The 14,422-nt window shown below is 39.1% G+C and overlaps 1 protein-coding gene across 1 annotated transcript; it reads right to left on the minus strand.

Moving 5' to 3' along the window:
- Positions 1 to 322: 322 nt before the first annotated feature.
- LOC102538913 (guanylate-binding protein 6) lies at positions 323 to 13,510 on the minus strand. The gene is made up of 10 exons (XM_072957380.1): positions 13,321 to 13,510; positions 12,396 to 12,523; positions 6,995 to 7,104; positions 6,600 to 6,796; positions 5,028 to 5,273; positions 3,995 to 4,275; positions 3,079 to 3,291; positions 2,055 to 2,157; positions 1,519 to 1,712; positions 323 to 550 (listed from the first exon to the last, which is right to left on the minus strand). Exons 1-10 carry the CDS (start codon positions 13,508 to 13,510, stop codon positions 323 to 325), a joined length of 1,890 nt encoding a protein of 629 aa, XP_072813481.1.
- Positions 13,511 to 14,422: the final 912 nt, after the last annotated feature.

The raw sequence follows: 14,422 nt of genomic DNA on the forward strand, positions 1-14,422 counted from the left end.
TATTACCAAATTACATAAATGAGCATTAAGTGGTTTGCAATCTTTTGCCAATAGAAGCAAAGCCACAGTGAACGTCTTGTATGTATGTACATATGCATATATATGATTTTGCACACATATATATTTCCTAAAAGTAAACACACTATATCAAAGTGTCCATGAATTTATTCTATCTAATGTGGGCCAGATATCAATATTCTCTAGAAGCCACTTTTTATATTTAAAGCATTGCTGAATGAATGTGAAAAGCATGCACATCAGAAATAGGCCAGAGCATATACATGTATAATATATTATATATCTGATTCCTTTACAAGGAGAGCTACTTCTTTTTAAATAGTGAGCCCACTCCTTTCACAACGTTACTAAGAATGTTAGCTGGGGCAGGCAATAATGAAGCGATTCTTTTGCCAAGGTTGTCCAAGGCTTGTGCAAGCAAGGTACTATCATCATTTTTAGTATCAACAATCCTCTTTCTCAAACGATTTATCTCTGCATTCATCTCCTCACATTTCTTTTTAAATCCTTCAGTATGCAGATCTTCTTGGACCTTAAAAAAAAGTGAGGAAGGAAGTAAAACTTTTTAAATTCCCCATTATTTTAAGAATTTCATTTTGTCAAACTTTAAAATTTTGTCAGACTATCTTTGTATTAATTCCTTAAAATTGTTCTCTCTTAATCATGAAAGGAGATTCTTGTAACAAGGAATATTTCCTGGTTTGGACATAGATATTAAGAGAAAGTGTAGTTTACAGCCTTAATAATATTCATATACTGTAAGGTTTGGCCAGGAGGCTAAGCCTGACATGAGGACATATGTAATATGTTCCAGTCAAAAAATGCAAGTGAGAGGTAGCCTTGGTCTAACTGCACTAATTCTCAGTCCTACTCAGGATGGTACTGTCACCCATATTGTAGAAATCTGTTATAAACACATGGTCACAAAATTATAAGAATCTCTTATAAATCATGTTCAGATGGACAATGAGAGAAATCCCTCCAAGCCACATGATAGCTTGGGGATCTGTCCAAACCTGGAGGCAATGCAGCAAGTGTAAAATCTATCATTTCCCTGTGTTTTTAAGTCTGGACATTTCTAGTAGTTTTATGTCAGCACAGATCTACCTCAGGGCCTTGGGCTGAGCAGGGCTTCTGGTAAAATGTAGTGATCTTAGTAGAGCATACTAGTTGTTGCACATATTAAACAGGGTAGTTGGAATATCTGTTCAATCAAGCCCTATGAGATAATTTTAAAATTCCTAAAATGACTATTAAAACCTATTTATATTATCTGAAAGTTTGGAGTGGGGGCCATACTCATCCTGAATTCTCCAAAGTCTACTTACAGAGTAGAACTCAAAGGTTTTGGAAGGATTCCAAATCTTCAGGGTTTAAAAAAAATCACAAGCAGTAGATGCACTGGTGATCCCTGCATGATCTTGCTGTAACTCTCCCCCATCCCTTGCTGAGGAACCAGCGCAGGCTATCAAGCTCTACTACTACCACAGCATGATTCACCTTCAGCTGATGCTCCAAAATCTTGCTCTGCTCTCTCAGCAGGTTTTCTCTTTCCCTCGCCAGCTTCTCCATCAGCTGGACTATGTGTTCCTGGAGACTCCTATTCTGAGCCTCCACCTGCTGCTGCTGCTCCTGCAGTTTCTGTTTCAGCAGCTCCTGTTCCTTCTCAGCTGTCTCCTTCCTGGCCCGCTCCTCTGTCCCAGGGAGGTATTAGACAGGGAAGAAAATAAGGTAAGAAATGACCTCCACCCTCCTGAGCTCAGAGACAAAACCAAATTGAAGAGAGAGGTAGGAAATCTCTGAAGTCCACCCGCACCCCATGTCCACACCATTAACAGCACACTTCAGAATGTGAGGGGAAAGGTTCTGTCTGTCTGGCACCCAACCACAGTTCCATTTGCTGTTTCCAGATGCAGCAGGGTTATTCCACAGAAAGGAAGGAAGCTCTTTGTATTGGGAAGGTTTTGCTCTCACACCTGTCAGAGGGCACTGCAAGAACCTACTCATCTCACTGTGAGCCCAGCCCTACCCCGTACCTGCTATGGCCTTCTCCCCATCAGTGAGGGATTTATCTGCCTGCAGGATGGATTTCTCTATTGCCACCTGTGACTGCAGAAAGCTCTGGAGGACCTCATTTGCCTGAGGAACCAAGAAGGAGCACAGAAATTAGATTTCCAATAGAGGGATTAGTATTGCCAAGACAAGTATGTCCATGTAAATTTTACTTCATGTTTAAAATTCCATAATGGTTCCTTACAAGTCCAATCTCCTTAGAGTGACCTATCTCCCTCCAGTCTCTTGCCCAGTGCTACTTCTTCCTCTGCACCCTAGATTCCAGCTAGTCAGAACAATGTTCAGTTCTACAAACCCATAATCTCTGGTGCTTTTACATACCTGCCTTCCCAATATGAAATATTGCCTCTAAGTTGTGCTACTGTTCTCCTCTGCCACTAGCTGACTATAACTTTAGATAACTTATTTTAACCTACCTATGCTTCTCAGCTCAGATTTTTAAAATGTTGATAATGAAAGTAGATGCTTCTTAATGCTATTTGAAAGATTAAATTAGTCTAGGGAAAGAGCTTAACATTTTGGCTATAGGAAACAAAAGTTCAGTATATATTAGTTGCATTATTATTGTTGTTGTTTTTTTATTTTTATGATTGTTTCTACCACCTAAGTAGCTCTTTCCTGAGTGTTATAACTTTGTATGCAATTGTTTATGTAGTTGACTTCCTGCCTCACTTGTAGTCATCCTTGGATACAAAGACTGACTTGTAAATTGTCAGTGCTCAACATATCAAATATCATGTTGTTGATTAAAAAAATGCATAATTTCTGTTCTGTCTCTTGTGGATTTAAAAAATCTGTACTCATGGTTGGGAGTCGACATTTCTACTCTCTTCAGGAATAAATAGCATGCAGTGGACCTTAAGAGCCAAAGCTGCTCAAATAGCCCCATGCTCTCTCATTATGCATGCATGGAGCTGAGCTCTCAGATTTTCAGGAGACCCCTTTGACTCTATTCTGTAGGTTCCCCATGTTTCCCTTATTCCTTACCTTCACTCCTTTCCTGGGCACTTGATGATATTCCCTTTCAATAATTTCCTTTGCTTTTCTGTAGAGTTCATGACCTCCAGGAACAGAGAAAGTTCCTGCTGAGATACTTTCTATTAGTGTCTTTGAAAGCTGATCAAGTTTAGTCTGGCAGTATTTGATTGATGTCTCTTCATTGTGCATCAAGAAATCCTCTTTCTTATTCTTTATGATTTCCTGGAGGGTAAAAAGATAGATGGATGTCACCAGAAGCAAGGAACAGAGGAGGTAAATTTCCAAAGTATCTGGTAGAAGGATTGGTCTAACTGTGGTCCTCATGAGAAAAGTATTCTGTTGGAGGACATGTAATAAAACAGCAGTCATAAGAGTTGATTTACTTACAGCCCTGGAAACTCTGGAAGACCATGGTAAAATTCCCTAACCTCCTTTTGGGTATTTCATCTGAGCTATTGAAGTTGCATTACCTAATCTCTGTGGTTCCTTGAAGCTGCCACATTCAGTGATTCTATCTGTCTTAAATGATAGATACAAAAATGAGTAACCTAAGCTGAAAGTGGCCTGAGATGTGGATCTGAAGAGAAATTTTGGTTCCCAAGCATAGGAGCATGTTCACAGGAAAAGAAACCAGCTTAAGAATGTCTTTTGGGTGTTCTGGACAGGCTTGGAATCCACAGAAGTATTTATTTTAAGAGGATATCTATACTGATTTTGCATTGAAGGTCAAAGAGAGTTCCAGATAAACTGTCTGAGGTCTGGCAGTGAAAAAAGAAGGAAATGTATTCCTTTGAAACTCTGTCCCTCATGAGGACATGGACTACTTTATCCCTGAGTAAGAGATGAGCCATGGGACCAATAACGGCACTTCTAGGCTTCATTCTTCAAGGGGAAGAGACATATGGTAAATACTAAGACAGATTACCACAAGATTCTTCTGGAACTCCTGCTTGTCATCCTTGAAGGAGTGCTCCATGAAGACTGCAGTGGCTTCCCTCTCACAGGCAACATGCTCCTCCAGAAGCTCCTGCAGTGTGTCTGTGGGGAAGCTCACTCTCTGGGCCATCTGCTTGCTGTAGTGGTTGGCTGCCTTCTGAATGGCAGCTAAGTTCTCCAGCTGGGCCAGAGTTGTCACTGCATTCTCCAAGCAAGGTACTGCTCCGCTATTGATAGTGTCCACGTAGGTCACAACAAGAGTTCTCAGCCCTGAAGAAGCCAGAAAATTTAGGGGCTAAGTATCAAGTTATCAGTCAATGGCTTCAGGATTCTGAGACTTCACTTCTAGGGTCATATACACATGCACACACACAAACACACACATGCAGCCCAAACTTCTTCTATTTTTATCACCTTCATTTTCCTACTGACTCTTCATTTTTATGGTTTTCCAGGCCACAGGACTAAAAATGTTAATATCTATTTCTATCTAACATACTAAGGGTTACCTGAAAAATAAAGTGTCTCATTTTAAAAATTGAAAACAATATAGATTTCATAGGTAGACATATGAAGGAAGGTGTACCATGTTTAATTTATTCCTAATTCTGAGGCTTTGAATGGATTTTCAGTGATTTATGGGCTAATATATATTTTTGGACCACTCTAAATTCTCAAAATATCTTTTGAATTCTCCTTGTGAAGAACAATTACTGTATAGGACTTCCTTTGAAAATATTGAGTATTCTGTTTTTATACCAAGAGAGTGATTTCATTCTAAGTGGAGGATGTTTTCAGATAAGTGGAAGTCACATATTTCAGTGACAAAAATTGCAATTTGGGGGAGGGATTTGTAAATCCCCCAAAGTGAGATAATTATAAAGTATACAGATTTCTTCATGGAGTATAAATGTCTGTAAAATCAGAATTCTTTATAGAATCAAACAAAAATAATAGAAAACTCATTATATAAAATATTCAGCACATATCAGTACCCACGGAAATGGGAAAAAGAGACTCACGTTTCCCAGTGACCATGATTCCTTCTGTGAGGGTCTTGATCCTTGCATCAGCGAAGATGTAAGAACAGAAATTTTTTGTTTGCTCCTGGAATTTAGGATCCAGTTGGTCTTCAGATACCATCCCAATATTGGCTAGAATTTCTTTGTCATTTGTTGGCCGGTCAAAGACAAAACACTTCCGTCTTGGAAAGAATTGCCTGATGCACTCTCTGGTTAGATTGGATGTTTGGGCTTTAGGATTCTTCCCTGAGGGACAGAAAAACGGGGATTAAAGTGTGGAGAGTCTTGAGGCAAGGGGGATACAGCTGCTTCCAGCAGGGATTTGTGTGTCTTTGCCATCTTCTATGCATAGAAATCCTTTAACATAGTCAATGCTTCTTTGCACATCAGACTTACACCAATGATATAACTGTTGAGAAATTTAGGGAGAAATCTGATACAGTAAAGCAAACCTATGGCTGGTCTCTCCAGAACTGCACGGAGTAGAGTGGTTGTCTATTAGGTATCTACTGAACTAGCAGCTAAAAGGATGAAAGGTCAAATTAAACTTTCTACTCAACTCGACCTCATGTAGGAATTGGGCTGTGAAAGCAAAAAGAAGAGCTAAAAACAAGGGATCATGGACAATAATTGGAATATTAGGAATGACACCATCATTATATAAGGAAAACTGTTTTGATGCTAAAAGTAATTGATGCAGTGTTATCTATTTTTTAGCAAAAACCTCTGAAGGGTAAATGCACCTGAAATGTAATTTTAAGGTATCACCACTAATCTATAAACTCTTGAGTAAATGATTATATCTGGTCCTCTCCTGCCATCCAATCTCTCAATAGGTGTTTTGAGAAAGCATAAATAGAAACATGAAAGTAAGAATGAATAAATTGGAATTGATATTTTTCACAAGGTTTCGATAGACACTCATCCTTGTAAATGTAACCCATGGAAATAATTTATTATCTTGTAATTAAATCATGGGTAAACATGTGGGAATTAAGAGAAAGCTATGATATGGAAGATAAAATGAATGTTCTAATAATTAGTATTATTGAAAAAGCATAGATTGTAAAGACAGTCACTTCTTCAGGTTTATTTAGAGCATACAATCATTTTGTAGATGATACAATTATACAGGATTAGAAAATTATATATCCCTCTTTGATAAAAATAATATGTGAAATATATATTTTGTTCATTAGATAGGCTTTTCACTGCAGTTTCATGTCTAACAATTAGCTGATTAGTTGTTTTCTTCAACAGAAACAAGCAGAAGCCAAAATAGGAATCACAGTGTCCAGTCTTCAGAAAGTTTCAGCACCCATTTAAATCTGGATGCTAAATTTAAAGATGTATAAAAAACAAATTGGCTCTAAGTAATTTCTCTTTACACTTTACTTTTCTTAAGTAAACTTCAACTGTAGCCCCTAGATCTTTGCAACCCACTTTCCAGCCACCATTTCCACAGACTTTGATTTAGCCTCAAATACAAATGCAATCACAGAGATAAGGGACAGTGTTTAGTAGATCCCACCCTCTATTGGACCATACACTGCCCAGGCCATACTCTGATACCTGGAATCAGCTTCAGGGCATTCTCCAAGTACTTATCTTCTGTGATAGGCTGACCATGTAACTTCAGCTCCAGGGTGAAATCCCGTACAGTCCAGATAAAGTCTGGAAAGAAACTCACAAATTCTGTGGAATCTTCTACTCTATCAGGTGTTTGAGAGGACTTCACCCTGATGAGTTTTGCAAGTTCTGTCACATAACTAGGACTTGGTCAAGGAAAAGAAACTCATTACCAACAATTCCAACATTTCTCGAAATAAAAGTATTATAAACACTCTCTTTTGCCATGTATCCCATCTGCTCCACACGAGGAAATTAAATGACAGGGAAGGAGAGACTGATTCTATCTCCATTCCCATGAATTCAGTGAAACAGTGTTTCAAGACCTGGAAGGATACTGCAGCTGCTCCAGGGCCTGGTGGTTGATGGTGCTCATGCTGTTGTAGACAAAGCTACTGCACAGAAGCACGGCCAGGGCAAAGATCCATGAATCCTTCTTAGACTCATCCTAGAAAGCACATTAGAAAAAGAGAATTAGAAATTTACCCCTAAATTAGAAATTCTTCCATACATTTATTCGTTCATGGTTTCATTTATTATTTCATCTAACCTACTCAACATGCTAAGAAATTGCTTGAAGACAGATGTAAATGAAGATATCAACTTTGACAATTACAGAGACATTTCTTGTGTTTACAATTTTTTCATATATAAAAGGATTCTAATATTCACAGTGCTTTCTTTTTCCTCGATTGGATAAAGTAAAATAACATATACAGAAAAACTAATACAATACCTGTTGTGCAATTAGGTATGCAGTGATGAGTATGGGCACTTATTCATTCTACATATATTTATTAATCAGAGTCCATATAAAATATATCTTAGTTGGCATAGCTGGGCATTTAAATTGTATCCAATCAATAAATAATTGCAGGAAGCTACTAAATATCCCCCACTGTTCTTAGATATTAAAATAGCAGTGCTAAAATTGAAAATTATTCCTTTCAATATGACTATTTCAAAGCAGTGAGCAAACATCCATAACAGTATGTGCAACAAAGATAGCAGTATCTGTAAAAGGCTTACTCTCAGTAATGTATATAAGCAGTAGAACCTATAGCTTTAACACTAAACTAAAATTTAGAAGTCTATCAAGGAAAAACAGAGCTATGAAAGTTGGAGAAAAAATATATGGTCTGAAACCTTCCTCAAAGTCTTGAGCTGAATATTAAAGAACTGGTAAATATGGAACTGAAGAAATGAAGGAGATCTCAAAGACAGAAACACCCAGAGAAACAAAATTAGAGATGGGAGAATACAGGGGTCTTGTAGTTAAAATAGTGTCACTTGACTTGACTGGAGCTGATGGCAAGTGGAGAAGTTAAGGGGAGCTTTCATGTAGCCTAATCAAGGGCCTTAAAGCCCAGGCTAATTTGTATAAATCATAGCATTGTCTAAATAATGGCATAAACCAGAAATTGTTTTTATTATAAATGACATGTAAAGTTGCTCCCAGTGCAAATGCAAAAACTGTGATTTTTGTTGAGAAGTTTCTAAATGGGAGTTTGGGGGGATAATATTCTATTCATTACTTTCTTTCCCAAAAACCCAATTTTTAAAAATAATCAATTAGGGTAAGAAGTAGCACTTACGGCAATTATTTCAACAACAAGATTATATCATTATTTTATATATGGCTTTAAAAAAAGCACAGGAGAAGCAAGATGGTGGAGTAGAAGGATGCTTGCAGCTCACCCTCTCCCACAAATACACCAAAACTCACATCTGTGGACCCACTCAGCCAACCAGAGCACCTGCCAATCTCTGACAGAACATTGCCCTCTTTGAAAGATAGAGATGCCAAAAATCTGGTAGGAAAAAAGGGAAAAAAAGCAAGAAGGAAAAGCAAAATGGTGTGAGACCAATTCCGCTGGGAGGGAGCGGCAAAGGAGGACTGGTGCTTGTTCACTGGGTCTCACCTTTTCAAAGGAGGGGCCAGTGTGATGGAGGGGGAACCTCCGAGTCTCAGATCTGCCCCGAGCACCCCTTGATTGACAGAACTGAGGTAAATGGGCACAAAGTGTCCCCACAACACCCAGCCTGAGACAAAAGCTGGCAGCTGGGGATGGGGCAGGTGGCCCAAGCTGGGTGGAGGACTGGGGTGGCTACACTGAGGCTTACCAGGGGGCTACAGGGTTCTGTGTACCATGGCTGGGAGGGAATATGGAGCAGAACAACCTCAGTCCCCCATAAATTGTGGAAAAAGCAAAACAACATGGCTGGTGTGCCCTGGGGGGAGGGGTGCTTTAGCCATTGTCTCCTCAGACCTGTGCTGCCATTACTGGTACTTCTCATGAGAAAAGAGGTGGAGCACAGCCAAGTTGCCTATACTTCTGTTTGCAGCACCCAGGCCGGGTTGGGGCTGAGCCCTGAAACTGCACGCAGGGGATCCGCAACCTCCTAGGTAGGACTGAGACTTGTTTACAGCTGAAGTCAGATAGAATCTTTCTGCCCTGGTCCCTCAGAGAACTCAAGCTGCCAAGACAAACAAGGAGCTGAGATTTGGCATGGAGCAGAGGTGGGGCTGTTCCACGGCCTTCATTTAGCCCACCTTCAGAACACCAACCCGAGGCAGTGTGGGCACAGCAGCAGAGTGACCAGTGCTGGGAAAGAGTGGGTGGCAACCCACTTTCCTGGCAGAAACACAGCACCTGACCATGGTGCTGGGAGAGGGCACGATCCACCCACCTGCCTCCCCCGAGTGCAGCATCTGACTGCAGCATCAGGAGGGGGAGTGACCCTGCCCACCTACCAGATAAGAGCTCAGCACCTGACCCAGTGTTGGGAGGGGTGCGCCATTTGCTAGCCAACAGCCACTGGGAGCAGCACAGAAGAGGGAGCCAACAGAGGGCCTCTGGAAACAGCAAGCTGAGTTCATGAAACAGGGCAAACATGTAAAGACCTCTCAATAAAATCTTTAAGAGCACAGCATCTCCATGAGAACTAGATAACTGATACTCCTTAAGGCACAGTGCCAGAGAGATATGAGCAATATGATGAAGCAGAGGAACCACTCCCAATTAAAAGAACAAGAGAAGTCCCCTGAAAGCAGTATCAATGAAATAGACATTGATGGCCTACTAGATCAAGATTTCAAAAAAGGAGTGATCAAGGTACTGAGTGAACTAAAAGAAATAGTGTTTAGAGATATAAAATATGTCAAAAATGAAATAGAAGCTATAAAGAAGAACAAAGTAGAATTAGTAAGCCCATTTGCTGAGATGAGATCTGACCTAAAGGCTGTACAAAACAGGCTAGATAATGCAGAGGAATGAATAATTGACCTAGAAGACAGGACAACAGAAATCACCCAATCAGAACAGCTGAGAGAACAGCAAATAAAAAACAATGAAAACAATATTAGGGACCTATGGGATAATAGAAAGCATGCCAATCTATGCATAATAGGGGTTCCAGAATGGGAAGAAAGAACAAAAGGGATTGAAAAGGTATTTGAAGAAGTCATAACTGAAAACATCCCAAGCCTAAAGGAATCAGATATCCAAGCACAGGAGGCTCAGAGGCTCCCAAACAGGAAGAACCCAAACAGACACACACCAAGACATATCCTAATCATGATGGCCAGAGTCAAGGATAAAGAAGTGATCCTAAAGGCAGCAAGAGGAAAACAAATAGTGAGTTATAAGGGAACCCCTCATAAGGCTCTCAGCTGATTTCTGTACACAAACACTACAGGCCAGAAGGGAGTGGCAAGATATATTCAACACCTTGAGTGAAAAAATAGCTGCAGCCTAGGATACTTTATCCAGCAAGGCTATCATTTAGGATAGAAGGAGACATAAATAATTTCACAGACAAGCAGAAACTAAGAGTTTAGCAACTCTATACCCATGCTTAAAGAAATATTGAAATGTCTACTCTAAATAGAAAAGAAGCAGGATGCTACAAAAATGAGAAATTCATAACTGGAAAGGAAATAACTGCCATGAATTACAAAAAGAATAAACACAAAATTGTAAAAGAAGACATCTAAATCATTAAGAGTGGGAAAGGGAAGCTCAGAAAGCCATTGTGGAAAACAGTATGGTGATTCCTCAAAAGACTAGGAATAGACCTAACATATGACCCAGGAATCCCTTTCCTGGGCATAAATCCAGAAGGAACCCTACTTCAAAATGACAACCACACACCAATGTTCATAGCAGCACTATTTACAATAGCCAAGTCATGGAAAAGGCTTAAATGTCCATCAACAATTGACTGAGTAAAGAAGTAGTGTTATATTTATATGATGGAATACTATTCAGCCATAAAAACCGACAACATAACACCATTTGCAGCAACATGGATGTTCCTGGAGAATGTCATTCTAAGTGAAGTAAGCCAGAGAAAGGAAGAAAAATATCATCTGAGATCACTCATATGAGGAATCTAAAAACAAAACAAAACATAGACACAAAACAGAAATAGACTCACAGACATAGAATACATAGTTGTTGTTGCCAAGGAGGCTATGGGTGGGAAGGGGCAGAGTGGGACTTTAAAATGCAGAATAGATTAACATGATTATACTTTATAGCACAGGGAAATATAAACAAGATCTTGTGGTAACTCACAGTGAAAAAAATTGTGACAATGAACATATATATGTTCATATATAATTGTAAAATTGTGCTCTACACTAGAATTTGACACAACATTGTTACATGAATATTACTTAATACAAAATGTTAAAAAAATTAACACAGACTTTCTAATTTCCATTGAGAAAAAAGAGAGAGCTATAAAAATGTAGGTACTATTTCCAAATAAGTCTCAAAGGGGGGAAAGGAGGGATAATTCATTTCACCCATTAGTAGAAAGCTAAAACACAAAAAACCCAGCTTAAAATGTTTCTTTTAGGACAAAAACTTACTTTTATAGAACTTGCACATTCAGTGGTGCCTCACAGATTTCCAGAACACTGTGAGTAGTTGATGAACTTCATCATAGAAAATGTAAACCCATCTCTTAAACCCAACCCTTAAATACACTCTTCACCTAGTAGCTAAGGAAGTGAATCAGAAATCTTTCCTCACTCACAAATTGATGTTTCTCCTCTTTCTTACTTATGCTTAAATGTAAGTTCTCAAAACGAATCAGGTGCTATCTGGATGATCTTTCAAGACTGAAGGACTTATTCCTCCAGCTGTCGGGAGTGCTGGTGGAAAACAGTCTTCAGGTGTCAGCCCTTTTAATTAGAAAGGCATCTGGAGCAGCTCTTCAAAAATGTATCAGCACCCCTGTTCAAACTCTGGATAACTCAAAAAAGCCATTCCAGCCACAGAACTCCCATGGAATTCCCAGAAATTGGGGATTGCAATGCAATGAATTTTCTTTCTCTCTCCAGCCTGCTTCTCTCCCAAATACATGGTATCAAATCTGACTGCAGATAATGTGGTCTTGTCAATTGAACTAGAGACTCTTTTAGGGCAGGATCTTTATTTTGGTCACTGATATCTTCAGTGCTAAGTCCAAAGGCCTGGAACTCAGCTGTTCAATAATGATTTACTAAATGTAATCAAGTCATCCACACAGTGCCAAGAAATAAAAGATTTTATCTAATACACTATGATAACTTACCTAGAAGTGACATTCAAACAAACCATAGTTTGCCTCATTTACTATCATTGATTTCTATATCTTACATATTAAAGTAGTAAAATTTCTAGGCTCATGGATATATAAGGAGAAAATCCAGAATAAAAAGGATTTAACTATGAATTTCTGCCTTACCGTTCCCACATCCCCGAGGCCCTCAGTGTCCAGAAGGACCAGGATATGATTTGGCTTGCGTGGATGAGGCACACACCACATCCAGATGCCCTTAGTTTCAGACTGCACTGTTGAGCCTAGAGGAAAGCCTGTGAGGAGAGGTGAGAAAGCAGCATTCAGTGAGAGCAGACAATCTAAGAAACCAGGGGGCTACAGACTCAGTTCTTTGGAATGTCAGTACCCCAGCATACGAGATTGTGCTTTCCCCATTTCCTCAAGAATATCCTACTTTGTGTGTCATCTGTTTCAAAGAGGAAGGAATATTAATTGTGATAAGGATACCAAGCAAGTGCTCAACATGGAGGCAAAGGGGAATCCGTGAATCAGACAAAATGGAGGTCACAGATAATCATAACAAGAGTATCTTGAAAGAATGGTGTGATTCAAAGCCAGAGAGAAATGGACTGAAGACTGACGTGGGAAGAGAAAAAGTGGAAAAAATACATCAAGATTATATTTTTTGTCAGACAAAATTATTTTTCAAAAGTGAGGAGAGATGTTAACCACAGTAGGATATGACATACAGGAAATATTTTTAAGATTATAGATATTTGAACATCTTTATATGTTGATGAGAATATTCCATAAAAAAGCAAAATGTGTTTCAAGAGAGAGTAGACACAATTGCAAGAGTCAAGTGATTAAACATGCAAAATAAGGTAGGATTGTGTGACTGGTTAGGAGAAATTTTGCTTTACAGGAATAAAACATAGAATATGGTAACAAATTACAGTAAGATAGTGATTTAGCAGTGAGAAATATTAGAGGAAAGTTGATTTGTTAAGAGAAGTTTGGCTCTCCCTGCACATGATCAGGAACAAAAATGAAGAAGCTGAGGTATTAGCTAGAATCAAGCAATAAGCCCTTGACCCAGTAAAATACTCACCATGATTCTGACCTGCAAGACGGTTCATCAAGTAGGATTTTCCTGTATGATATGGTCCTACAATGGCCACCACAACCACTGGCTGAGAAATCTCACCAAGAATCTGTAGAGCTTTTTGGTTCACTGACAGCAATTCATTAACACTTTCCAGTAGACAAACAGGGTCCATAAAGTTGGGTCCGGATGCCATGGCAACCTAACAACCTAGAAGAGCTTCCTAGTGGAAATCAGATTATAAAGTAATTCTTTAACTCAGACTTATACAAAGCATCCATCAAATTAGGATAGGGTAAGTAAGACTTCTGTGTTTTCCATGAGACAAAATGTAACCTAGAATTAGCATACTGCAGAGGTTTTCCCCCATCATTCCCTCAAGTCTCTCATGATGTTGGTAGTGAAATAATATAATATCACTCTCCAAACTGTTACTTCAAAATAGTAATATAATTAAAGTTATTGTTACGATGCACTGAAGGCCTACAATATACAAAGCCTTTTGATAATAACTTTCATATCCAGCTAAACTGATATTCACAAGAAGATGAAAGTTAGAAAATAATATAACTACTTTGGAAATGAGGTAAATGGTTCTCACAAAGGCTGAGTGAATGTCATTGAGCAAGGATTAAATATCTACATACTTGAGCAAAATGACAGACTACCAAGCTCTAAGCTCTTGTTTCCCCAAGGAGACATCAAAGACAACCAAAATACTGGCTAGAATAACCTTACTGTATTTCCATAAAACAGTCGAAGGTCCAAAGCAACCAACCAAATACCAAATCAAGAACAGCCTCATTCAAAATGGTAGGACATTCTGTGGTGTTTTTGTTGCCCTTGGTCCCCATTGTGGTAAAGTCTTTGAGGAAGTGGCAAATCATTTTCCAATTCCCCCCTGATTCAGAGAGAGGGAATTTTATAATGTTCTAACCTGTCAGGACTGCCTCTTCAGGTCTCTGTTTCATCTCACATGAATCTCAGGGAATGATGGCAGAGGGGTAGGTGGTAGTAAAACTTGGATATCAGGTGGAAATAAGTAGAGGGCATTTCTAAAGAATAATATGGAGAGACAGCTCCACAGATGCCTAAAGCAAGAGGTTAC

This window comes from Vicugna pacos, unplaced genomic scaffold, assembly GCF_048564905.1.
Source record: "Vicugna pacos unplaced genomic scaffold, VicPac4 scaffold_20, whole genome shotgun sequence".
Classification (NCBI taxonomy): Eukaryota; Metazoa; Chordata; class Mammalia; order Artiodactyla; family Camelidae; genus Vicugna; species Vicugna pacos.

What these genes read in the sequence shown, in the direction of transcription:
- LOC102538913 (XM_072957380.1), bottom strand. Translation starts at nt 13,510, where the DNA reads ATGGCATCCGGACCCAACTTTATGGACCCTGTTTGTCTACTGGAAAGT. An exon ending in GCCTCGGGGATGTGGGAACG is followed by an intron (nt 7,105 to 12,395) that starts GTAAGGCAGAAA and finishes TGTGCTTTCTAG; the next exon opens with GATGAGTCTAAGAAGGATTC. An exon ending in AGTTCCAGAAGAATCTTGTG is followed by an intron (nt 3,292 to 3,994) that starts GTAATCTGTCTT and finishes TTTACCCTCCAG; the next exon opens with GAAATCATAAAGAATAAGAA.